The 24108-nt window shown below is 52.8% G+C and overlaps 2 protein-coding genes across 2 annotated transcripts; both read right to left on the bottom strand.

The window, feature by feature from the left end:
- Nucleotides 1–2150: 2150 nt before the first annotated feature.
- Nucleotides 2151–3685, bottom strand: LOC311187139 (40-kDa huntingtin-associated protein-like). Its single transcript, XM_084258412.1, has one exon. The coding sequence runs from the start codon at nt 3669–3671 to the stop codon at nt 2532–2534; it is 1140 nt and encodes a 379-aa protein (XP_084114538.1). The 5' UTR covers nt 3672–3685; the 3' UTR covers nt 2151–2531.
- A 908-nt stretch (nt 3686–4593) lies between these two features.
- H2AB2 (H2A.B variant histone 2) lies at nt 4594–4935 on the bottom strand (the record flags this gene model as incomplete). Its single annotated transcript, XM_084259066.1, has 1 exon — nt 4594–4935. One exon carries the CDS (start codon nt 4933–4935, stop codon nt 4594–4596), a length of 342 nt encoding a protein of 113 aa, XP_084115192.1.
- Between the last annotated feature and the right edge of the window lie 19173 nt (nt 4936–24108).

The following is a 24108-nucleotide window of genomic DNA, read 5'->3' as shown; positions in this document are numbered from 1 at the left end:
GATTAAGTTGTATGTACTTCGTGGAGGGGGGCCGAGCTGCATAAATTATTTAGAATTCTCTGAGAAAGATTTGTCTCTGCTTCCCATTTTATGAATTATTCGATGATTTATTAGTATGAAAAAATACATATTTATTTTACACTTTGGGTCATAATCCAGTACTGCATCATTTGTGATTTGTCGCTGAAACTGCTTCAGCTTTGTCCCCCTGCAGCTGTGTCAGGGGAGGGGAAAGGAAAGGAGAGGCAGGATTGGTCAGTTCAAAACACAAAGAGTGGAGTTTTGGAAAACTCCCTGGGAATCTTATCTAAGGGGAAGGAGCTGTGAGGCAATAGAGACTATCTGGTTTTGGGGAAGTCATACCAGGAACTTAGTAACTTGTGACTCTATGGGGTGTCATCCAGGACACGCACTGCAGGGAGGACCATTGTCTGCAGTCTGCCTCTGCACCTCCCCATTTGCTCCCAGCTTCAGGCCCTCCATCTGGGATGGCTATAGAGCTGTTACAAATGCTTTCCTTTTTTTTTTTTTTTAAATACATGTAGTTTAGGAAGGCATATATATATATATATATATATATATATATATATATATATACACACACACACATATATTTTTTAAACCTTTTTAAAAATATTTATTTATGCATACAAGAGCTGGGGTACAGGCCAGAGGTGTGTGTGTGGGGGGGGGGTGAGAAGACCCATCAGAGACGTAGTGGGGAACAGAACAGGCAGACGGACTGAAATACACTGCTGAGGGGAGCAGGCAAACAGGAGGGGTCTGCTGTGCCATGTGGGCAGCTCCTTGGCTGGGGATCGAACTCATGCTGCAGTGGTTGCAGACAGCTTCATGGGTTGCTTCTAAAGCCCTTATGCCACCAGGAAGGCCCTGTCACAAACGCTTTCTCTGCATCTCTGATCTGATCACTTGCTTCTCTTTCCTGTGGGCAAATTCCACTCACATCCAGTGGCTTAAGAAGCGGGCCTGGCCAAAGTGGACGTGGGAGCAGCCGGTTGGGGAGGCTCCAGTCCGTCCAGTTTGTCCCCTTCCGTCACAGCCGAGCACACGCTCCGGACAGGACGCCACTGAACACGGGGCCGGGAGGGCCTCCCGCGCGCGCGGGGCCCTCACAGCCAGCATGGGCTCCCGCCCGCAGCCACACTCCCCGCTGGGCCGCCGCCCGGGCCAGGTGCCGCCCGCCCGTCTGAGAGTTAGCCGGCTGCACCTCCCCAACTTCCGGAGACGTCTGGTCCCCACGCTCGCTCGGCACCCAAACCGGCGCCTGCTGGGGGCTCCTTTCTCAGGTCTGGGCGCGAGGGTCACAGCACCCTGGAAACCAGCACCGCAGCGCTCCTCTCCCACGAGGCCCTCGCGCCGGCAGCGGCCGGACGTCTGACGGCAGCCAGAGGGCAAAGGCACGAGCCTCGAGTGTCGGGCCGGTCCTCAGCCGCCTGCCTCCCCTGCCTGGTCCGGGTGCAAACCGAGAAGCCACGCCGCAGAGGCCGTCGCGGCCCGAAAGGGATCGAGGCGCCCGGCCCGGGCCCCCGCCGCCGCCGCCGCCGCGGTGCCCCCCTGTGACAGCCCCACCCCCGGGCGAGTCGTCGACTGACAGGAGGCCAGGCCCGCCGTGCTCCGTGTGACTCGCCGAACTCAAGAGAGTGACGCTGGGCAGAAAGAACCACCACCCAGCGGGGCGGGGTGCACCGGGCCACACCGGACAAGCCGCCTGGGCAACGTCTGCACGCGGATGGCCCTCGCGCCTGGGGGACGGCGGCGGTCTGGCGTGTGCGCCCGAGACCGCGGCTGAATCTCCCGCGAGCGAGCGAGGAGCCGCAGAATGAAAGCGCCCCGCGGGGAGCGCCCGCCCGTGGCCCGCAGCGGCCACTGCAGAGGCCACGCGCCGTGGGGCTGCACCGGCCCGCAGGGCCTTTTCCGGCCTTCCTGGCAAGGCCCGGCTCCGTCAGGCACAGGCTGCCGCAGAGGGCGGGGGCCGAGGGCCCAGGACCCAGACCAGCCCGTGCCCCCTAACCCACAAGCGCCCCCAACAGACTCTCGCACAGCAGGCTGCGGGCTGCCGCCGAGGCGGCCCAAGCACTTTAATGACACTGGCTGGGGGAACGGACACCGGGAGGCGCCTGACCCCCGCCCCCCCACACGCTGGGGGAGCCGGGCACCGCCGGGGGCCACGCGGCCAAACGTCTCTGCGGGCGCGCGGCTGCGCGGGGGTCGGGGGGCACCGCCAGCGTCCAGAGGCCCGGCCGCAGGAGCTCAGTCTCCGCCTCCGCCTCCGGGGGGGGGGGGGAGGCTGTGGCCGCAGCAGACGGGCAGAGGAGGGCGCGCGCGGCAGGACGAGCAGGGAGCTGGCGACGACGACGGAGTCCACGGCGGCCTCCCGAGCGCGCGGGGGCGGGTGGCGCGAAGGGCCGCGGCCCCCAGGGGCCCGGGGGCGCGCGCACGCGCGCGGGCAGCGAGTCCCGACGAGGCCCGCCTTCGCCGTCCCGCCGGGCCCCGGCCCTCCGCGCAAGGGCTCACACCCCCTGCCCCGACGGGCAGACGGCCTCCTGCAGCACGAGGTGCAGCAGGTGGTTCTGCTCGGCGCTCAGCAGCGGCCACATGGCCACCTGCAGCGACTTGACGGCCTCCGTGTCCTTCTCGTGCGTGGCCATGACCAGCGACTGCAGCAGCAGGAAGAGCTCCTCGGGCAGCGGGCCGCCGCCGTCCTGCCCGTGGCCGTCGAACGCCTCCCAGGAGTACTTCTCCAGCGTGCGCGCGTGCTCGGGCAGCAGCTTGGCGGGCGGCGGCTGCAGCAGCAGCAGCAGCAGCACGCGGGACACCTCGCAGCGGACCAGCACGTCCGAGAAGGCGCCGAGCGCGGGCACCGGCGCGGGCGGCGGCGCGCCGGGCGCGGGCGCGGGCGCGGGCGGCGGCGCGGCGGGCCGGGCGGCGCCGGGCGGCGGCGGGGGCCCGGGCGGCGGCGGCGGCGGCGGGGGCCCGGGCGGCGGCGGGGGCCCGGGCGGCGGCGCGCCGTGCTCGCGGGCCAGGCGCTGCATGCGCGTGAAGAGCGCCAGGGCGCTGCTGTAGTCGCGCGCCAGCAGCTGGCAGGACGCCGCGTCGCCCAGCGCCTGCAGCGCGGCCAGGGGCAGCTGCGGCAGCTGCAGGTGGGCGGCGCGCTGGAAGTGGCCGGCGGCGGCGGCCGGCTGGCCCAGGTCGCGCAGGGCGGCGGCCAGCTCCAGGCAGAGGGCGGCGGCGGCGGCCGGCTGGCCCAGCTCGAGGTGCAGGCGCACGGCGGCGCCCAGCGCGGCGGCGGCGGCCTGCAGCGGCTCCCCGTAGGCGGCGGGGCAGGCCAGGCGCTGGCGCGCGTCGCGCTCCTGCCGCAGGAAGAGGCGCGCGGCCTCGGTCAGCGCCAGCGCCTCGCCGGGCCCGTGGAAGAGCGCCTGCTGGCAGCGCGCCACGGCCAGCTGGCACCAGGCCGCGTAGGGCAGGCACTCCTGGGCGCGCAGCTCGCGGCCCAGCTGGGCGAACTGCTCGCCGGCCTCCGCCACGTTCGGCTTCCGCAGGAAGCGCTTCTTCAGCTTGCTGGACACCTGGCGGTAGCGGGCCAGGAAGTCGGGGGCCTCGGGCCCGGGGCCCGCGCCGCCGGCGCCCGGCCCCGCCGCGGACGCCGCCATCTTGCCGCCCGGCGCTTCCGGGCCGGCGTGCCCACGCCCGCGTGCGACGGCGACGTGGCGGGCGGGCGTGCTTGCGTCACGCGCGCCGCGCGCCCGCCCGGCCGCGGGGCGGGGCGGGGCGGGGCGGGGCCGGCCGGGGCGGGGCGGGGCGGGGCCGGCCGGGGCGGGCCGGGCCGGGGCGGGCCGGGGCGGGCCCCGCTGTCGCTAGGCGACCGGTTGTTTGCGCGGTGGCCAGGGCGTCTGGCCTCCCTGAGCGAACTGGGTCCCCAAACCGCGCGGTCGCCCCCCGTGACCCCTTCCGACCTGGCACCCGGCCGGCCCCCCGCGCCTCAACCTTCCCGTCCGAGCCCGTGCCCACGGCGCTGTCCACCCATCCGCCCCGCGCCCCGGTGACCGGCGCACGGTCCGCCCGTCGCCTGGCCGCAGGCCTGGTCTGGTCTGGAGCTGCTCCCCAAAGAGCCCCGTCCTCCTGGGGACTCATGCCGACGACGGCGCAGTCGGCCCAGGCCAGCCCCACGCCTCGCCCTTCCCCCGCCCACCCGGGGACACGCCCTCGCACCGTCCGCTCCGCTCCGCTCCGCAGGCAGGCCCCTGCTCTCGGCCAGCCCCATCCCGAACCCCCCGGCCGGGCGTCGCCCCGCCGCCCCCGCCCCGTGCCCCGACGGAGGGCCCGCCCGTGCGCCCTCCTGCCCCCCCCCCCGTGCCCCGACGGAGGGCCCGCCCGTGCGCCCTCCTGCCCCCCCCCCCCGTGCCCCGACGGAGGGCCCGCCCGTGCGCCCCCCAGGGCCCCGGGGGACCCCGCACCCCACGCAAAGCGACCGAAGCGCGCACGAGTTTCTCTCAACATTTATTGGCTTCCAGGACTGGGGGCCGGGGCTGCCGGGCGTGACGGGGGCCTGGCCGGGGCCAGGGCCCGCGGCCGCTAGTGGGGGCCCGGGGCCACCTGGGAGATGGTGGTGGCCCCGAAGAGGGGGCTGAGCAGCGCGTTGTTGTGCACCGCCATGTCCAGCAGCTCGGGGGTGATGCGCGTGAGGCCTCTGTTCTGGGCCTCGCTGCGCGCCAGCTCCAGCACGGTGGCCGTCAGGTACTGGAGGACGGCCGCGAGGAAGACCGGGGCGGACGCGCTCAGGCGCTGGGCGTAGCGGCCCTCCCGCAGCAGGCGCTCCACGTGGCTCACGGAGAAGGCCAGCTCGGCGGCGCGGGAGCTGCGCGAGCGGTCTCCCCGCTGCTCGGCAGACGACCCCCGACGGCTTCTCCTCGGCATGGCGGCGGCGGCGACGGCGAGGGGCCTTCCTGCCTCGGGCCTGGCTGCGCGGCGCTGGGAGGCGAGGCGAGGCGAGGCGAGGCGAGGCGAGGCGGGCGAGCCGGTGCGGTGCGGGCGAGGCGAGGCGCGAGGCGAGCCGGAGCGAGGCGGTGCGGGCGGGAAGGTGCCCGGCTCTGCCACGGCGGGCCCCAACCGCTGCGTGGAGCCCGTGTCTGACCCGGCTGCGTCTCCTAGCAACCGCCGGCTCGAGGGGCCCCTCAGTGGTGGGCTCGCGCGTCCCTAGAAGGTTCCAACGCACCGCCAGGGGGTGCCCCCCACCCCCCCCACCCCCGCCCAGAGCGGGCCCACGCGGCTGCTCGCCCGAGCCTCCCTCCCGGGCTGCCTCCCTTGCCAACGGAGGGCGACGTGGGCCGGGCCACCGCCACCGCGACCTGCTGCCACCATGTTGGCACCACCCCGGTGCCCCCCAAGCCCCGTGGGATGCGCCGTCGCGCGCCCCCCCCCCGCTCCTCCCCGTCCGCCCCCTCCCGTTCGCGAGACGCCGGGGCCGGGCCCCGGCGCGGGAACGTGGGTGGCCCCTCGAGCCGGGCAGCTGGCGCCCGGCCCGGTGCGTTCCTCGGGGTCCAGCCAGAGGGCAGCTCGAGCCGGCGCGTCCTCCCTTTTCGCGGCTGCATGGTACTCCGTCGCACGGGCGGCCGCGGTCCTGGGCACCTCGTCGTGCGCGGGCGGACGTTTAGGGGGCCCCGCCGGCAGGACTGCGCCCACGTCCCGTGCGCTCCTGGGGGGGAACGCCGGCTCGCCTGCTTCCCGTGGGCTGTCTGGGCGCGGCGGGCCGGGGTGCGCGTAGGGTAACTGTGTTGGCCGCGCCACTGAGGGGCCGCGCCACTGAGGGGCCGCGCCACGCTTGGGCAGACGCAGGGGCGGCGAGCGCGGCTCCCCTCCGCTGCCCGTCGGCCTGCGCGCCTTGGTGTCCGTCTGCGTCTCTTTGGTTCCGTGCGCGCGCGGATTTATTTGCTCGGGTCGCGGCCCTGGCGGCTGCGGAGCAGCATCTGCGGGGGGCCCCCTCGGGGCGCAGCGTGTGGGGTCTGGCGCGGGAGCCTGCTGGCCGGGTGCTCCTGCCTCGGAGGCGTGTCCGCTCCAGCCCTCTGCACACTGGCGGGGCGGCTGGTCTTTAGGCCTTGAGCTGCCGGGTCCTGGCTGCGGCCTGGGAATCTTCCTTGCACACCCAGGCCTGTCAGTCGCTGCCCCTCTACGCTATGCTCCGCGACCCGAATGGGAGCCCTTGAGGTGCTGAAGGTTCTGGTGTGGTGGCTCCCATTGGTGTCTTTTTTACTGGTGGCCTTGCCTCTGGGCCCCACGTCAGGACCCCTGTCCCATCCCACGGCAGGGACACTGACACAGGCTTGGATTCCAGTTTTCATAGCATCGCTACTTGTGAGGCCGTCCGTTTTTGAGTTGATTTTAGAGTTAATTTTGTATGTGGCATGAGATTGGGGCCCCAATGCATTTTTCTGTGTGTGGATACCCAGTTTCACAGCACCATTTGTTGAAGGGGCTTCTCATCCCCGCTTTGAAGCGTCTTTTCATCCTTGAAAATCAAGTGCTTAGCATGTGTGGGCTGGTTTGTGAGGCACACTCGATTCTGAGTCACTGACTCAGATGTCTCCATGGCCTGCACTGCCCCTTGCAGGATTGCTGTAGCTTTGTGGCACACTTTGAAATTTGAGCATTGAGTCCTCCAACTGTCTGTATTTTTTCAGCATTGTTATGTACACGTGGGCTTCATGATCTGCTTGTCAGTGTGTACAAAGCAGCCAGGTTGGATTCTAACAGGCCAGGCCCTGAGTCTGCATATTGTCTTGGGGATGGTGGCCATCATGACAGTTTTGCGTGTTTAATCCCATAACACGGTGCCTTACCACTCCATTTCCTTCAGCGGGGTTTTCTAATTATCAGAGTACACAGCTTATGTGAAATTATGTTAAATTTATTCCCCACTATTTTATTCTCTTTGATGATACTGTAAAAGGGACTATTTTCTTCACCTCTTTTCAGATTTTCATTGCTAGTGGACAGAAATACAACCAACTGGTGGTGGCACATTGGCCAGGCTCCTGCTGCAACTTCGCTGGGCTTGTGTTGTGCATGCAAGCAACTTGTGTGGGCCTCTTGTGGGTTGCTTATCATGTTCTATGTATGTACACATGTGTGCTATGTAGGTAATACATGTAGTGTATATGTGTAACCTGTATATATGGACATGTCACCTATAAACAGATGCTTTCTCCTTTCCAACCCAGGGGCCTTTAATTTATCTTGTCCTGACTAATTTCCCCAACTAGAACTTTGAGTACAGTGTTCAGTTGAAGTGGCAAGAAAAGACATGCTTGCCTTGTTTATTTTCATGTTGAACCAACCTTTCACTCATGGGATAAGGCCCACTTGGTCATGGTGTGTAATGAGTGGTCAAGACGTGTTGTGTTGAAATGTATAGGATTGATCAGGCAAATCACTGTGGGGGGTGTGTGTGTGTGTGTATGTGTGTGTGTGTGTGAGAGAGAGAGAGAGAGAGAGAGAGAGAGAGAGAGAGAGAGAGAAAGAAAAGGAGAGGGAGAGAAAGCATGATGAAAAAGGCACTTGGGCGAGGGGGAACAGGGTGAATGGATTGGGTCAAAGGGGTCAGCTGGACTTTCGTTGGGAACTGATGTAGTATGTACAGATACTGCTGTATGCTGATGTACACCTGAAACCAATATGATCTTACAAACCGATGTACATCAGTGAAAAATTAATAACAAGACTTACAACACCACCTGCAGAGCATCTACAGATCTCATGAGTTGTTGATAATTGTGTAAAATGGAACAGCTGCGCTAGCAGTTGTGTATGAAACCACATCCCCCCCCCCCAACCTGGCCACTCCATGCTTCGGTATTTACCTGAATGAAAGGAAAACACAAAAACACTGTCACATGACCATTCGTGGCCCCTTTATTCACGATAACCCCAAACGAGAAACAAGCCAGGCGTTTCTTCATAGAAGTTTGGATTTTTTTCTATTATCTGACTTTCCAGAACAGGCTAAACTAACCTGTGGTGGTAAAGTGTCAAAACTGGCTGCTGCACAGGGCAGGCTGGGAGGGGCATGGGCGTTTCTGCAACGAGGGCAACATTCTTTTTTTATAGTTTTTTTTTTTTATAGAGGCATGTTTTATTTATTTATTTATTTATTATATTTGTTTGTTTGTTTTGTTTATACAAGCACTGGGTACAGTCAGAAGCGCGGGAGGGTGAGAGAATTCACCAGAGCCAGAGCGGGGAGCAGAGCAGGCAGAAGGACCGAAGGACACTGCTGAGGGGAGCAGCGGGCGGCAGGAGGGGTCTGCGCGCCATGTGGGACCCTCCTCCGGTGGCCGGGGAGCAGCCGGGGACCGAACCGGCGCCGCAGAGGCCGCGGGCAGCTTCGCAACCCAGCGCTCAACCGCTGCGCCACCGGGGAGGGAGGGCAACATTCTTGATGCGGACAGGGCCGGGCCACGCGGAGGTTGCGGGTTTGTCAGTAGCCAGCAAGTGCACACTTAATATTTTTAACATTATTGTATGTAGAGTTTATCTCAGAATACAAAAATGTAAGCAAATATTGAAGTGTAAGGATATAAATGTTGAAGAATTTTAGGGGGATGTGTACTTGCATCTGCAATGTACTTTGAAATGTCTGAAGAATCAGATTCCGAGACGGCTAGAAGGGCAGCAACACACGCACAGCAACACACCTGTCTGCAGGTTTTCCCTGTAAAAGTTTCAACTTCTCTTTATGTCAGAAAATGCTCATAATAAGCTGTTGGAAAAATGACTGAGCACCTAACCATGGCTCTAGAGCTATAAGGGGTAACTGCAGGAGCAATGCCCAGGGCGGCTCATCCAGGGGCGAAGAGCCAGTTGCATGCGGCACCTGGACTGTAGCTCAGGAGCGACAGCAGTAACTTATTTTTATCTTCCTCATGACCGGATGTGGAGGAAAAGGCTTGAGATGAACAGAGGGGACGCTTGAGCCTTGATGATTACGTGCGCTCTAAGGGGTGCGAACTACAAAGGCCACTGGAGGTACCATTGGAGCCACATCCCCGCGTACTTGCAGCCCTGCTGGGTCACTCAGGGGAGCTGTGTCGTCCCACAGACTATCAGTCCTACAGCCCCTCACAAGCTTCTAGTCTGGAGTGACACTGAGGTGAGGTGAGGCTCTTCTGGGCAGAGACAAAGCAGCACCAGACATGCTAACACAGAACAAGGCATATTCAAGGACGAGAGCAAGGAGTCCTACTGGGGCAGCGCGGAGAGCCACTGGATTTTAAACTGGGAAGCTGTGGCCATACTGACTCTGTGAAGGCCTGACGATGGCGATGGTAGGGAAGAGGCACTTGTGGGAAGCAGGTGACAAAATCCACGGAAAACAACAACTTTGGTAACTGAAATAGAGAAAAGTATAGAGGGCTCGCACCTAGAGAAGTGTGGTGCAGAGAAGAGGACATTCCGGGGGCGTGCTGCAGTCTGGGAACTGGCAATAGTTGGTAGCTGATTAATGGGCAAGGTGAAGAACTGGTAAAAATCTAGAATGACTCCAGGTTTCTCATTTGAGCAACTTGACAGAGAATTCAGGCAGATGGATACATTTTATTAAGAGTCCCGTGTTACAGATGAAGAAAGGGAGGCACAAAAAGATGCAGTTACTTGTCCAAGATGGCAATGCTGATCCCTGTTCAGAAGGGCAAGCAAATCCAGATCTGCGCGAGCGTGTTCGTCCATGGTTGTGCTGCTAATGAGAAAGGGTTAAATTCAAGTACAATTATTCCTCTCTGGCCGTGGTCAGAAAGAGAAGAGCTAGTCAATATTCGAAGCTCAACCCGGTCCCACTGCTTTTCATTCCATTTCCTCCTCTCCGCCCCGCTAGAATGAGGCCGCAGGGCTGCCGGCCTCTGCGTATATGATGCCATTGAGCAGGCTCTAAAAGCCGCTTTATTTCTTATTCTTCCTCCCCTGAACCAAACGTTCTTAAGTTCTAGACCCTTAAAGGAAATCAATGTAACCACAATCAATTGCATATTATCACCCTCTCCTGGTTTCTTTGTAAACCCAGCCCCATTCTCCTTTCTACTCCTTGCCTCAGGCTCATCATTTCTGTGCAGAGACACGATCAATAACAACAAAAGAACCTCAGCGGTACCTCTAGTAAGCGCAGAGGTGGGAACGTTAAGTGTGGCCTCTATCCATCACGTCACATCAGTTCCAGTTCTTTCTTGTGGTGAGAACATTTAAGATAGACTCTCCGTTAGGTAACTTATCATTGCAATATATAAGAATATCAGAGCAACCCTTTGTACACCTTAAATTTACAGAGTGTCGCTTGCCTATTAGATATGAACGAAGCTGGAGCGAAGCCTGGCGTACCCACCTCCTCCTCAAGCTTCAGATTGCACGTGAAAAAAAGTCATTTTGCAGTCATTCTGTCTCTCTGACTTGTAAGTCGATTCAAATTCCTCTTAATACCATTTTCAAAACAAATTTGTTTTGTATTTCAATATATAACATAACAACTAAATTTAAGAATGCTGTACAAATTCCAAAACTAAGGATTGGCCACTACTTTTTTGGGTAAGTTATTTCTAATTATTTTGGAAAAAAAAAAAACAGTATTAAGATCCATTTATATAGTAAGGTGGGTTTCTAATCATTTCAAAAAATTTTGTTCCTGTAAATCTAAAAGAGTAAGCAAAGATATTTCCAAATGATGCTGTTTCTAGAAGAGAAAGAAATAGTTACATAACTCATCAGCAGTAGATATGATCTTGGTTCATAAAAAGAGGAAAATGATCAAGAAACTCTTTTAGACCATCACATGTGAAAATCGCACTCTGGGAAATGGAATCCACTTACCCACAGGCTCTTACAAATAGGTGGTGTGTGCCGCCCCGGAGCTGGCCTGGTGGATGAGGCCTGGCCCCAGAGAAGTCTGAGTGGAAATCCACACCCTCCCAGAGGTGGCCTCTCTGTTTAAGGAAGTATAGGAAGGCGTCTTAATTATTTGAAATTTTCATGGTTGTCTTTCCAGACACTTTCCAGTACTTTACTTATTCACAAAAAAGAATGGACATTTTTTCTCCAGATTCCCATCGATCAGGTGAAGATGACAGTGGAACACACTGGCATTCTCGACAATCCTATCAGTGATTAATATTGTAGGAAATTGGTTGGGAGGAGGGAACCGTAGAAGTGCAAAGTGTTCTGGAAGCCTAGGAAGCCATCCTGCTGCTGATGTGCCTGCTTTTAATGGCCTTTACGTTCCTGTTCTCAGCTTCCTGTGTACAGAAAGAGTTTCCTATGCAGCTGCTATTAGCATTGATAAGTCTAGATCCCCACCCACCTTTTGGACATGGAGGGAATAAGGAGAAAAGGGTAGTGTATGGTAGCGAATGTTTAGGGAGCTTGATGCTTCATGGTACCTCCCCTTGAGTTACACGTCATAGGTTTTGATTTTATAGTCCTTTTCCTGGTGGGCTTAGATCTGACTGATAGTCACTTTCTTTAGCTTGCAGATTTCATCTTATTCCCTGAAACTTCAACAGGAAATGTTCTTCCTCTTGAACCATAATCTCCATGTCCTCTCATTTTATTGTGCACCAGCGCAGCTTCTTGTACTTGAACATTCTCACTGTGTTTCAAGCTGAACGATTCACAGACGTTACAAGCACAGCGTACTGTGTGTGCACAGCAAACTCTAGCTGGTCTTAAGTAGGGAAAGTACTACCTCTACCAAGGGAGGTCTGCCTCGCAGCTAACACTACAGAGGATCTTTCTACATTCCAGTTAGAAAAGCAGACTGGCAAGTGGAAAGAATATTGCATCTAGGAGCAGGAGACCCCGAGCTCTCTGAGTCCATCAGCTCGGCTGATACAGAGTGACTCTCGGCAGTCAGTTAATATATCTGAGCCTCAGAGGCCGATCTGGTAGTGCAGCGGGTTGAGCGCAGCGCTGTGAAGCTGTCCGCAGCCTCTGCAGTGCGGGTTTGATCCCCGGCCAGGGAGATACCCACATGGCGCCGCAGTCCTCTCTTGTCTCGCCCACTGCTCCCCTCAGCCGTGTTTTCAGTCCGTCTGCCTGTTCTGTTCCCCGCTCTGTCTCTGGTGAATCCTCTCACCCTTTCATGCCTCTGGCCTGTACCCCAGCTCTTGTATAAATAAATAAATCTTTAAGAAATATCTATATCTATCTATCTATCTATCTATCTATCTATCTATCTATTATCTATCAATCTATCTGAGCCTTGGGTGCCTCCTCAATAGAACGGGGGATAAAACACACACTTACCAGTATCATTATAATGACAAAAACAAAATAGTGGGTGTGAATGTGCTGCTTAGGAGTTGCACAATACAAGGTAACATTATTAATCACCAGTCTCTGAATCAAGGCTCAGAAACCATGGAAGGTCAAACCTGGATGATCTTTACACACCATCTCATTCAATGCTCTTATTGATAAGATGGGAAACAGGCCACCGGAGGGGCTGCGGGCAGGTGTGTGCGAGTGTAGGTGTGTAGGGAGTTGCCTATGTTCACACAGTGGCTCAATGGTGGGTGCTTGTCTCCACTTGCTGCCCTTTCTAGTGTACAACGATCCCTCACTCAGGATCACAGGGCTGGGAAAGCACACCAATTACTTTGAAGTCTTCATCATATTTAACATGTAAGTGACTTTAGAGATTAGAAATCCAGGCCTCAAATAAAGCACTGTGAATGGGAATCTCCCTGTTCTTGCTATGACATATTATGCAGTAAAGCAAGACTGACCGCACCTGAGACGTTTTTATTGGTGTTCATCCTCTGCAAATGCGCTATCACGGGTAACCAGGAAACTAAAGAAACCCAATCAAGCTGATCCTTTTTGCCAACCTGTCTGTATGTTCTTGAGTGGGAGGGACATTTTCTACAAATGCAGTTCCACAGAGCAGAAAGTTCTCCAGAAAGGTCTTCAGTCCCTCACTGGTTTTAAGAAGCTGGGGAATTCTACCACTGGAACTGGGGCTGGTAGATGGCAGCATTCATTAGATTCTAGGCTGAATGACCTTTCGTTTCTGCCCGTCCTATCTAGTCACGTGACCAGCAGCTCCTTGTAAGGGAAACATAGAAGGTGTTACAAATAATCCATACAAATACAGCCAATGATTTACTGGTTAGGAACATTACTTTTAGCAGCCGATTACCCAGTGCTGTATTGTTTATGAAATCAAATTAAAGTGAGTGCTGAGAATGTTCCTGAGATAGAAATATTTGTGGGTCGAGTAGCACTAATTAATAAATGAATGAATAAATCTTTTCCCTGGGTAAACAAGTTCAAGAAATTATGGTTACGAAGTAGAGGACCTCTGGGGCATCCATCAAGCTATCAGAGGATGATGATGGAAGCACCCCTGCAGTTCTATAGCCTACACCCCTCGCTCCCATTGCCCTAGCAACACCTGTCATCCACACGCAAACTTTCGGAGCTAGAAGGGACTACAACTCAGTAACAACAAAACAGCCCAATTAAAAACTAGGTAAGGTCTCCCTGGTGGTAGCGGGATGAGCGCCGTGCTGTGAAGCTTACCACAGCCTCTGCAGGGCGGGTTCAATTCCCGGCTGGCCAGGGAGATACCCACATGGCGCGGGAAACCTCTCCTGTCGCCCCTGCTGCTCCCCTCGGCAGTGTTTTCAGTTGTCTGCCTGTTCTGCTCCCTGCTCTGTCTCTGGTGAATTCTCTCACCCTCCTGTGCCTCTGGCCTGTACCCCAGTTCTTGTATAAATAAAAATAAAATCTTTTAAAAAAGTAAAAAAATAAAAACTAGGTAGAGCATGCAGTGACCAATGGGCACACGAAAACATGTCATCAGCATTCTTTGCCAGGGAGATGCAGAGCCCACCTCGCACCCGTGGGAACAGCCCAGCTCACAAAGACCAGAAACAGCATGTGTTGGCAAGGCTGTGCAGTATAAGGGAGCCTGTCTACACTGCAGGAGGAAATGTAGGCTGGTCCAGACCTCTGAAGACAGTATGGAGGGTCCTCAAAAAATAAAAATACAAATTCCATAAGATCCACTCATCCTACTGCGGGGTGTTGACCTGAAGAAAATGAAAACATTAACTCAAAAAGTTATTATTCATGTTAACTGCAGGATTATTTACAATAGCCAAGACATGGAGACAACATAAGCAGATGAGTAGGGAGAATGTGATATATATGCAATAGTATATCATTCAGGCATAAAAAGAAATGTTACCACTTATGAGAATATGGATAAACCTTAGGGGCATTACGCTAAGTGAAGCCAGTCAGATAAAGACAAATAGTATCAATTCAAAATTCATAAAAATTGAACTCATAGAAAAAGAGAGTAGATTGTGGTTGCCAGAGGGAAAGTGGGTGATGGTGGTGAAAGGCTGTAGACTCCCAACTAGAAGACAAGTCTCCTGTCCACTCACAAGTGAAAAAGAGCAGGTCTCGTCCAGAGGAATGGGCCAAAGCTGAGGGAAGCCAGACGTGATCAAATCCCATTTCTAAGGAAAAGATCACACTGGTCAGAAATAGTTATTTAGGAAAACTTAAAAAAAAAATTAGTAGCCTGATAACTTCCAAAAGCTTTCCAGTAAGACGGGGCAACAGCACCCGCACCAGCCCCAGCTGACAGGCGAATGCATTTCATTACGTAATAAGCTGGGGAAATAGGGCACTATTTATTTTATTATTATTTTTCAATTACTTGATTTTCTTACCTTGTTCATTTTGTACCGTAATTCATTCCTCGCCTCAGGTGCAGTCCCCGTAGTTACACAGACAAAGAGTGAAAGGCCCGCAGAAAAGCCGCGAGTGAACGAGCGAAACCCTCCAGGCTCAGAGTGACCAGGACTTGGTATGGAGCATTTCCACCCATCAGAGTGACAAGACTCTTAAAGATCGACTAAAGCAATGTTTTCAAAAGATGTGCGGATGAAGGCACAGTGGGGAGCTATGTGGAAGTTACTACACAATAAAAGGTATGTATATTTATTGCTTGACCCCCGAATTTATCTGTCAGTGTTTCCCTCACAGAAAGTGTTGCACCCCGTAGGCATCCACTGCAGTTCTGTCTATGGCAGCCAGAAAAGAAAAGAAAGCAAAGTGGGCTGTTCCTGATGTCGTCATTTTCACTTGAGGGACCAGGGAAGTCAAGTCAGAGCAGTAACTTGTAGGATCATATCACATGGGCGGCGAGGCCACACCTGATGCCCATGCCCAAATGCCCCTTTCACTCGTGTTTCTCAAAGTGAAGTTTGGAGCCTCTCTGAAGAGGGGGTGTAGTGGCAGGACTGGACACGGGACAGGTTTTCTAGGATCCCATGCAGACCGGGTCAAGGAGGAGTCAGAGTCCCCAGTGGGTTTTGCACGTCTTTTATTGGGATTTACCCGGTGCATAGCAGGCAGGGGTGCTGGGGGCCCGGGAGGCTGGCAGGCCTCCCAGCCCCCAGCAAGTCTTCACTATCTGGGCTCTCTGGCGTTCTCTGCTTCTCTCTCGGCTTCTGTTCGTTCTCGGCTTCTTGGCTTCTCCTGGCATCCCTGTGACGCCGCCCTTAAAAAGCCCAGTCTCAGCCCAGGTGAATCCCATCTACATAGGCCCACACCCCACTCCAGGTGCCGCCATCAGGCGTGCGTTCAGGAGCGCAGGGATCCGTCATCCATCCTGATGGCGGGAGGGCAGACAAGCCTGACATTTTTCCTTACCCTACAGGGGGCTTCTGTAAGAGCGGAACTCGGCAGACCCTCCCCCCAACAGCAACGACAGAATTGGACAAAATTGTCAAAACCCATCAGTTGAAGAATCTGGAAGTTGACCCACTGTCCAATTAGGGGGAATTTAATTAGGCAAAACGACTGCAGCTGGGGTGGCGACCATTGTGCTGTCTTAGTTGGGGTGCTCCCATTCCCTCCTCCACTGGGCCCCCCAGCCACAGGCTGACTTGATGGGTGGGCACGTGACCCCCCTGTGGATACTTTGCGGATGTGGACCCTGGGGCAGGGCGCTGGGTATGGCCACTGTAGGAATGGACATAGGGCAGGTTTTCTGATGCAGCAGAGCGGGTCAAGGAGGAGTCAGAGTCCAAGGTGGCTTTTGCAGGTCTTTTATTTAGATTTACCAGGCATATGGCAGGCAGGGGTGCTGGGGGGCCTGGAGGCTGGCAGGCCTCCCAGCCCCCAGCAAATCCTCACTCTATCTGGGCTCTCTGGCGTTCTCTCTGCTTCTCTTTTCTTCTCTCGGCTTCTGTTCGTTCTTGGCTTCTTCTTGGCTTCTGCTGGTGTTCCTGCGATGCCGCCCTTAAAAGCCCAGTCTTAGTCCAGGTGAATCCCATCTACCTAGGCCCACACTCTACTCCAGGTGCCGCCATCAGGCATGCATTCAGGACCGCAAGGATCCATCATCCATCCTGATGGTGGGAGGGCAGGAAAGCCTGACATTTTTCCTTACCCTACACCACACTTGAGGCCAGAGGCGGAGCTGTGAGGTGGGTCATCCAGACACCTGCGGGAGCATAGGGACTACAAAGCCACAGACCCCAGGTGATGCCAGAGTGAGCCCAGGGAGAACAAGGACTCCTGGGAGCTGGGGGACTATGGGGGAAATGGGAGTGGTCAGGTTTCCCCACCCTCCTGCCATTAGCATCAATGCTAGACACCTGTGGCCTTACCAGCGCGTTGACGCCGCACCTGGAGTGTGCGTGAGTGGGCACCTGACCTGGAGGCTGCACGCAGAAGCATGGCAGCGGGGGCAGAGAGCGACGACCGGAGCACGGGAGCAGAGGGCCACGCAGCACAGTGCCACAGAGACCAGCGAGGGGACCACTAGCAGCCTCCAGGCCCCGTCCCTGCCTGCCCGGCACCTGGGTGCCTCACTCCAGGCCTGAAAAAGCCACTGAGGATGCCAGGACTCCTGCTTTACCTGTCTGCCCGGATCACAGAAAAACTGCCCCGTGCCCTGCTGGTACTACAAGGCTCTGTTGCATGCCTGCCCATGGCCCCCTGCCTGGCCTGTGCTGCCTCCCTGACCATGGGCTTGGGTCCCTGAGAGCACTGAAGTCTGAACAGCCCATGTGGCCAGGCTCTTGATCCCACCCGAATCCACAGCCCGGTGCCCGTGGGCACCGCCGTGACCCATGCTCTGGAACTATTGAGAAGATGCTACGTGGAATCCCATTGCCTGAGTTGGCCGGAAGGTAACCTATGACCTGGGGAAAAGCCTTGGGCTGTACAGGAGGGAAGAGAGGCAGAGGCGATCACAGCTGCTCTTTCGTGAATAACTTTGTTGCAGCAATCAAAGTACCTGCGCCCTCAGGACACACCCAGGTGAGTGCTGGACTGTCCAGACTTTGAGGTTAGTTAAGTGTCTCCAACGTAATAACCCCCGATACTGTGAAACAGCTATTTGCTAAAGTTCTTGGCCTAGGACCCATGGAGTGACATGTAAAATTGGGTGTGTTCCGCATCTTTCCTGTGGACAAGACCCGTAGCTTTCATGGCAATTTCTACGGGATCCGTAACCTAAAACATGGCAAACCATGCCCTGGGGTGAAAATTTTGACCAAGTGCTACAAATCCTCATTCTGATTGGTGCTTACACAATAATCCCGGGCTTGACAATCTACAGCCTAGGGCTGAATACTCTCTAGTTGGCTTTGAAAGTGGTATAAGGCAGAAACAGAACAAAAAAGACCATGTAACTGAGGCTGTGTCACCCACCAAACCTAAAATGTCTACTCTGGCCTTTTGCAGAAAAAATTTTCCTGGCCTCTAAGATCCTCCATGGAAGAATCTCCTTTTTTACTCTCCCCTTCACTTCTGGGGACTTAGTAACACCTGCTACCACCAGTTCATAACTTCGGAGACCCCCTCACTGCGCTGGGCACAGTGATCTTTGCAGAGATTCTGCTTACTCTGCCCACCTGTGACGTGTGGCGGCCTCTCTTCCTTGTGCCCTTTCCTAATAAGCCGTCCTTTTAAAATGGAAAAAAAAGAAAAAAATAAGAAATAAAAAGAAATTCAGCTTAAAATTCGTCAATATTTCCCTAATGCCAACCTTCTACCTGCAGGCAAGACACAGTCTGGCAAACTATGGCCTGTTTCTATGAGACCCACAAGGTAAGAATGGATTTTACATTTTTTAAAAGGTTATAAACAAGAATACGAGACCAAGACTACATGTGGCCTGCAATCCCTACAGTATTCGTTATCTGGTCCTTAAAAACAAAACATTTTTCCAACCCTGATGTTCTGATGCTCAATTCTTAATCAAATACTTTTCTCCTTTTATATATTTTTAAAAAACACTACTTTTAAGCAAGTACGTTCATTTATTTTTAATTATAAATAAATCAGTAATATCAGCCACCATTTCAGTGGCTCACAGTCTAGTGGGGAAGAAAGAAACACCACTTTCCGTGGTAACTGCTACTGCCTCCGACAGTTTAAGCAGAACTACAGGAAAAGGTGCAAAGGAGAACGGGGTTGATGATGCCTGGGAAGGCCTGAGGACCCCTCAGATCAGTATTCTTGGAAGAAGTGTGATGTTGTTTTGTATTTACTTACAAAGTAAAATTTGCTTATTGTAAAATGGAGAAAAGGGAGAAAGAAAAGTAATCCAAAGAAACCCAAAATATATAAAATAAAAGGTGAAAGCTCCCTTCCCTTATTATTTGCCATTCTCATTCCTTCAAGGAAACTCCAGTCAGTTTGGACAACAAACCGCAGACCACACACAATTGAGGTCTCCATGTTCATTTCAACAAAACCACTATAAACATTTACAGACAAATTTTTGTGTGAACATAGTTTTCAGATGACTTGGGTACATAGTAAGAGTGCTACAGTGTGTTAGAATGTTCAAGGTAGAAAGTCTGAAACTGCTGCCCACAGCAGCTATAGCAGCCAGTATTTTGAACACCACCATTTCTCTATCTCCTTGCCTGAACTTGATGTTGTCAGTTTGTTGGATTTCGCCATTCTAATAGCTGTGCAGGGATGTCTCATCGTTTTGCATATCCTTAATTATGTATGATGTCGTGCGTTTTTTTTTTTTTTCATATTCTTAATTGCCATCTTTGGCTGAGTCTGTTCACCTCTTTTGCCCATTGAACATTTTCTTAGTTCAGATTTTATTTTTTAAAAGAACTTTGAGGTTCACAGCAAAATTGAGGGGAGGTAGAGAGATCTCCTGTATATCCTCTGCCCCGACACCTGCACAGCCTCCCCCATTATCAATATCACTGCCAAGAGAGGCACATTCGTTACAACCCATGACCCTACACTGGCAAATCATTGCCACCTGAAGTCCATGGTTGAATTAGGGTTCACCCTTGGAGTCGCACATCTATGGACCTGAGTAAGTGGGTGGTGACACGCTGCCTACCATTGCGTTCCACTGTGCACTTTCTCTGTGCCGAACTGCCTCTGTGTTCTGCCTAGCTGTCTGCCGCACTGTTATTTTATATGCTGGACGCTTTCACTTTTAGTCAGTTAAAAATACCTTCTAATTTCCTAGAACAATTATTGATGAAATTCATATGGAATCACCAAAAACCCCGAATAGCCAAAGCTCTCCTGAAAAAAAGAAAGAAGGGAATGGAGGCATCACATGCCCAGATTTCCAACTACACTACAAAGCCATAATAATCAAAACTGCATGGTATTGGAACAAGAACAGACACACAGACCAATGGAACCGAGCAGAAAATCCAGAAATAAACCCACAGATTTACAGTCAACTAATCTTTGACAAAGGAGCAAAGAGTGTGCACTGGAGCAAAGAAAGTTTGTTCAATAAATGGTGCTGGGAAAACTGGGTCGCTACATGCAAAAGAATAAAGCTTGACCACTACCTCACACCATGTGTATCAGTATACAAACAAGCATTCCTGTCCCAGAAAGCACCTCGCTGTGGCGTAGCCCCCTTGCCTGTACTGCGCTGTTCTTTCTCGGGGTCAATTTTAAGTTGTCTGTTCTGAATCTTCACCGAGGCAATAAAAATACTGAGTGGTCGAAGGTGGGGCTTGCAGCAGACCTTTGCCTATGGTCCATTTCTCAGAACTCTTAACATGGTAGTTTAATTAATACATAATTGTATTATAGATCTAATGCATTAATATGGGTTTATAACTCTTGTTCATAAAAGTGTGATAAAAGATTTGTTTAAAATTTTGATGAAATCTCACTCAATGTTACATCTGTTATATTTCCATAAGTAACCCTAATAATCTTGACAGAAATAAAAATTAGATCTGTGCAGAATGTTTTTGCTTATTGATGTGTTTGCATTTTTCCAGTACTCACTTGTGAATCTGTTCTATAAGATAACCAGGAGATATTTAGTTCACTGATGAGTCGATTGAATACTCTTCCTTTTTCTTTGTTAGAAGTGGCAATGTCTGGGCCTCCCCTGGTGGCGCAGTGGTTGAGCGCTGGGTTGCAAGGATGTCTGCAGCCTCTGCAGCGCCAGTTTGATCCCCGGCCACCGGCGAGGATCCCACAAAAAACAAAAAAAAAGAAGTGGCAATGTCTTTTTTTTATTATTTAAATTTTATTTTTATATTCCCCTTGCAACCCCCTTATTTTGACCCCAAGCCCTCCTTTCCCCGCCCCCCCGCCCCCCATAGAGTGTCTCTGGTTCCTAATTGTTTGTTGATTTTGATATTTTCTTTCTTATAGTTATTCTTTTTCCTGGTCCCTTATTTAAGTTTTCTAGATTCCTGCTATGAGTGAGACCATCTGGTATTTTTCTTTTTCTTTCTGGCTTATTTCGCTGAGCATGATCCCTTCCAGGGCCATCCATGTTGCTGCAAATTGCATGTGTTTATCTTTTTTGAATGCTGAGTAATATTCCATGGTGTATATGGACCCCATCTTCTTGATCCAGTCATCTATTTTTGGGCATTTGAAGTGGCAATGTCTTAAAGCACCTAAATCCCTTTGATCGTGGGGAGCAGTTCAAAGACGTCATCATGCCCATCCATCCTTACCCCAGGGCACATGTACTTTTTCTTTTTGAGAACAGAATTAAACACTGTTCTTTGTAAACATGTATTTGTATAAACCCGAGGCAATTTTTGGCCTTATCCTTCCACACACCAAGCCAGTAGGTACGTGTCACCTGTCATAGACATTCTTTCCCCCACCTTTTACATGTCATCCTTACAAACATAAGGAAGTAGGAACCCATTCTGAAACTTATGCTACCCCCGGTTTCCCTCATTTCTCCTTTAATAGAATAATTTGCTGTTTCATAGTCAAAATTATGTTTTTGAGAGCTTCCCAACTTTTAGAGTCTAAAGCCATCCTAATGTAAATTAAGGTCCAACAAGTATCCATCACAGTAACGGAAGCTTCTGGAGAACAGCCATCGCTAGAGATTCTAGTCAGAGCAGGCAATTACATAATAGGTCAATCTGAATCTTTTCATGGTTATTACTAAGGAAGAAGCATTACCTCCTGAAAGGCTTAAAGCCAAGAGTCCATTTAGCTCCTGTCAATTTTTCCTTCCAAATGTCTCTCAGATTTGTCCTTCTCTTTCCATTTCTATAGATGCCTTCATCACCTCATACCTGGACTAGAGCCATCGATGAGATGGATTCTTTGCCTACAGTCCATCTTTATCCCAATCCATTTTCCATACTATTGCCAGATTAATCTTCTTAAAACATTTTCATCATGTCACTCTCCTGCCTGAGACCTAAATTGAATGTCACCTTCCCCTAGGAAGAGTTACAGCTGCCCACTGGGATTTCCACAGTTCTTCTGGGCACCCTTCTTTGTGTGCTTAGAACACATATAATGTCACCTGCTTAATTATTTTCTTTCCCCATTTATTGTGAGCTCCTTGAGGGCAGGCAAATAGTCGCATTGTCTCTGTACAAAGGCACTTCAAACTACACGATTGGCCCCACCTATCTAGTGTCATGGCCGCAGGACCTTCTTCTCTTGTGTCCTCTGTCTGCCCTGTTCTCCCTCTCATTTTTCCTAGTCATTCTCTGGTCTCAGATTAAATATCAATTCATTGATGAAAACTAATTAGTAAATTCCTTTAACAAAATTTGTTGTGTATGACAACTTTGTGCCAGGTAATGTCTGACACACTAGGAATGTATCAGTGAATAAAACAGACAAAATTTCCCACTTCCCATGAAGCTTATCTTCTGGAGGGAGGAGGTAGACAATTAAAGACAAGCATAATACGTAAATAAATTATATAGAATCAAATTTGATAAGAATGCGCAAGGGGTTAAGATGCAGCACAGTGAGGTTAGCCACAGCCACTGTATCACGAGTTCGATCCCTGGCCAGGGAGCTGACCCACATGGCGCACAGACCTCTCCTGGCTCGCCCGCTGCTCCCCTCAGTGGTGTATTTAGGTCAATCTGCCTGTTCTGCTCCCCACCCTGTCTCTGGTGAATCCTCTCACCCCCCACACCTCTGGCCTGTACCCCAGTTCTTGCATGCAGAAATAAATCTTCAAAAAATTCTTATAAAAAACCCCCCAGCAACACAAGGAGGTGGCAGGACTTTAAGCATGATGGTCAGGTCAGGCTCCATGGGGAAAGATGACATTTGAATAAAGAGAGAGTCAGCCCTGAAGTTTCCTGGGGTAAAGGAGGCAAAAGGTCCGAGCTGTGATTCTACCTGTTGTAGCCCAAGAACAGCCTGAAAGCCAGGGTGGCTGGAGCCGAGGCCTGGAATGATAATGGTGAGAGACAGTGATCTCAAGCTGTCCTGACCAATTTCATGAACACAGCTACCACACTGAACACAGCTTGTGGTACTAGAAGATAGGGAAGGGCAGGCTGAGGCAAAGTTTATGATGATCTAGGGTCAAGAGTAGGTACAAATGCTTTGTGTTTTCCTGGCATGTCGTCCTATTCTTTTAGAGAGATAGATGTTGTGGGATAAGATATAGTATAAATATCGAGCTCCCCCTAGAAGTGTTTGGATACTCTGGAAGTCCAGGGGCCACGCTGAAATCTGGCAGCTATAGTGAGTTGCTAGAAAAAGTATGCCAAGAGAATATGGGTGTTAGGGTTAGGGTTGTAGTGCAAACCCTGAATGAGGGCTCTTGTGCATGTATGTGCTTTCCAGGGACAGCAAGTGGAGGTTTGCTGGTTGGCTGACCAGTTAGTATCCCTAATATGAAGCGCTGCAGCTTCTTTTTTTAGGGCCACACTTGCCAGATTTTGTCTACTGCGTACCATTTTATCTCTTCCAGGCGTCCACTGTGGTACCACTAGAGTTACTGTTTCAAGACTTTCTGAAGGGAGATACTACAATCTGTGGAGGGTTTCCATCAATGTCTAAGAAGGAAGGTTGTGAGTACCGTTAAAACTAGAAGAGAAGGGCCTCTCCGGTGGTGCAGCGGTTGAGCGCTGGGTTGTGAAGCTGCCTGCAGCCTCTGCAGCACCGGTTCGATTCCTGGCCGCTGGGCGAGGGTCCCACATGGTGCGCAGACCTCTCCTGCTGCCCGCTGCTCCCCTCAGCAGTGTATTTCGTCAGTCTGCCTGTTCTGTTCCCCGCTCTGGCTCTGGTGAATCCTCTCACCCTCCCACGCTTCTGACTGTACCCTGTGCTTGTATAAATAAATAAATAAATCTTTAAAAAAAAAAGAAAACTAGAAGAGAAGCCATCAAAACTACTTCAAGGGTGAGCACTGATGTGATAAGATTGTGGTCAGGTGAACAGAAGCTGCAGGGAGTGTTCAGTATAAAGAATGAGGCAGAGGTGCAGCAGGACAGACAGAGAGCGAGGATGGTTTCTAGGAGAGTCAAGTGGGAGATGAGCCAATGATAGTGAGATCGAATGGCTCATGGTTTCCCTGTGAATGATACTTCTGTGCCATGATTCTCTTTTTTATGGTTTGAGTTACACACCAAAGGAGTGGGCACCGTGACCGAAGGAGACAAACTGTTGTAGTTTGGATGGTGGCGGGAGGAGGGGGGGGCGGGGAGGGGGCGGTGTCAATGGTCCTGACCATGGCTCTCCTCATAATACTTTACCTTATAATGTTCTCTTAGCTCTGTTAATCCTCTATCCATTCTCAAAAGGCCATTTCAAATTCTGTTCATTCAAAGAAGCGTT

This window comes from Talpa europaea (assembly GCF_964194135.1).
Source record: "Talpa europaea genome assembly, chromosome: X".
Lineage (NCBI taxonomy): Eukaryota > Metazoa > Chordata > Mammalia > Eulipotyphla > Talpidae > Talpa > Talpa europaea.
Note: the sequence above shows the minus strand (reverse complement) of the source record. Positions and strands in the feature narration are given on the sequence as shown.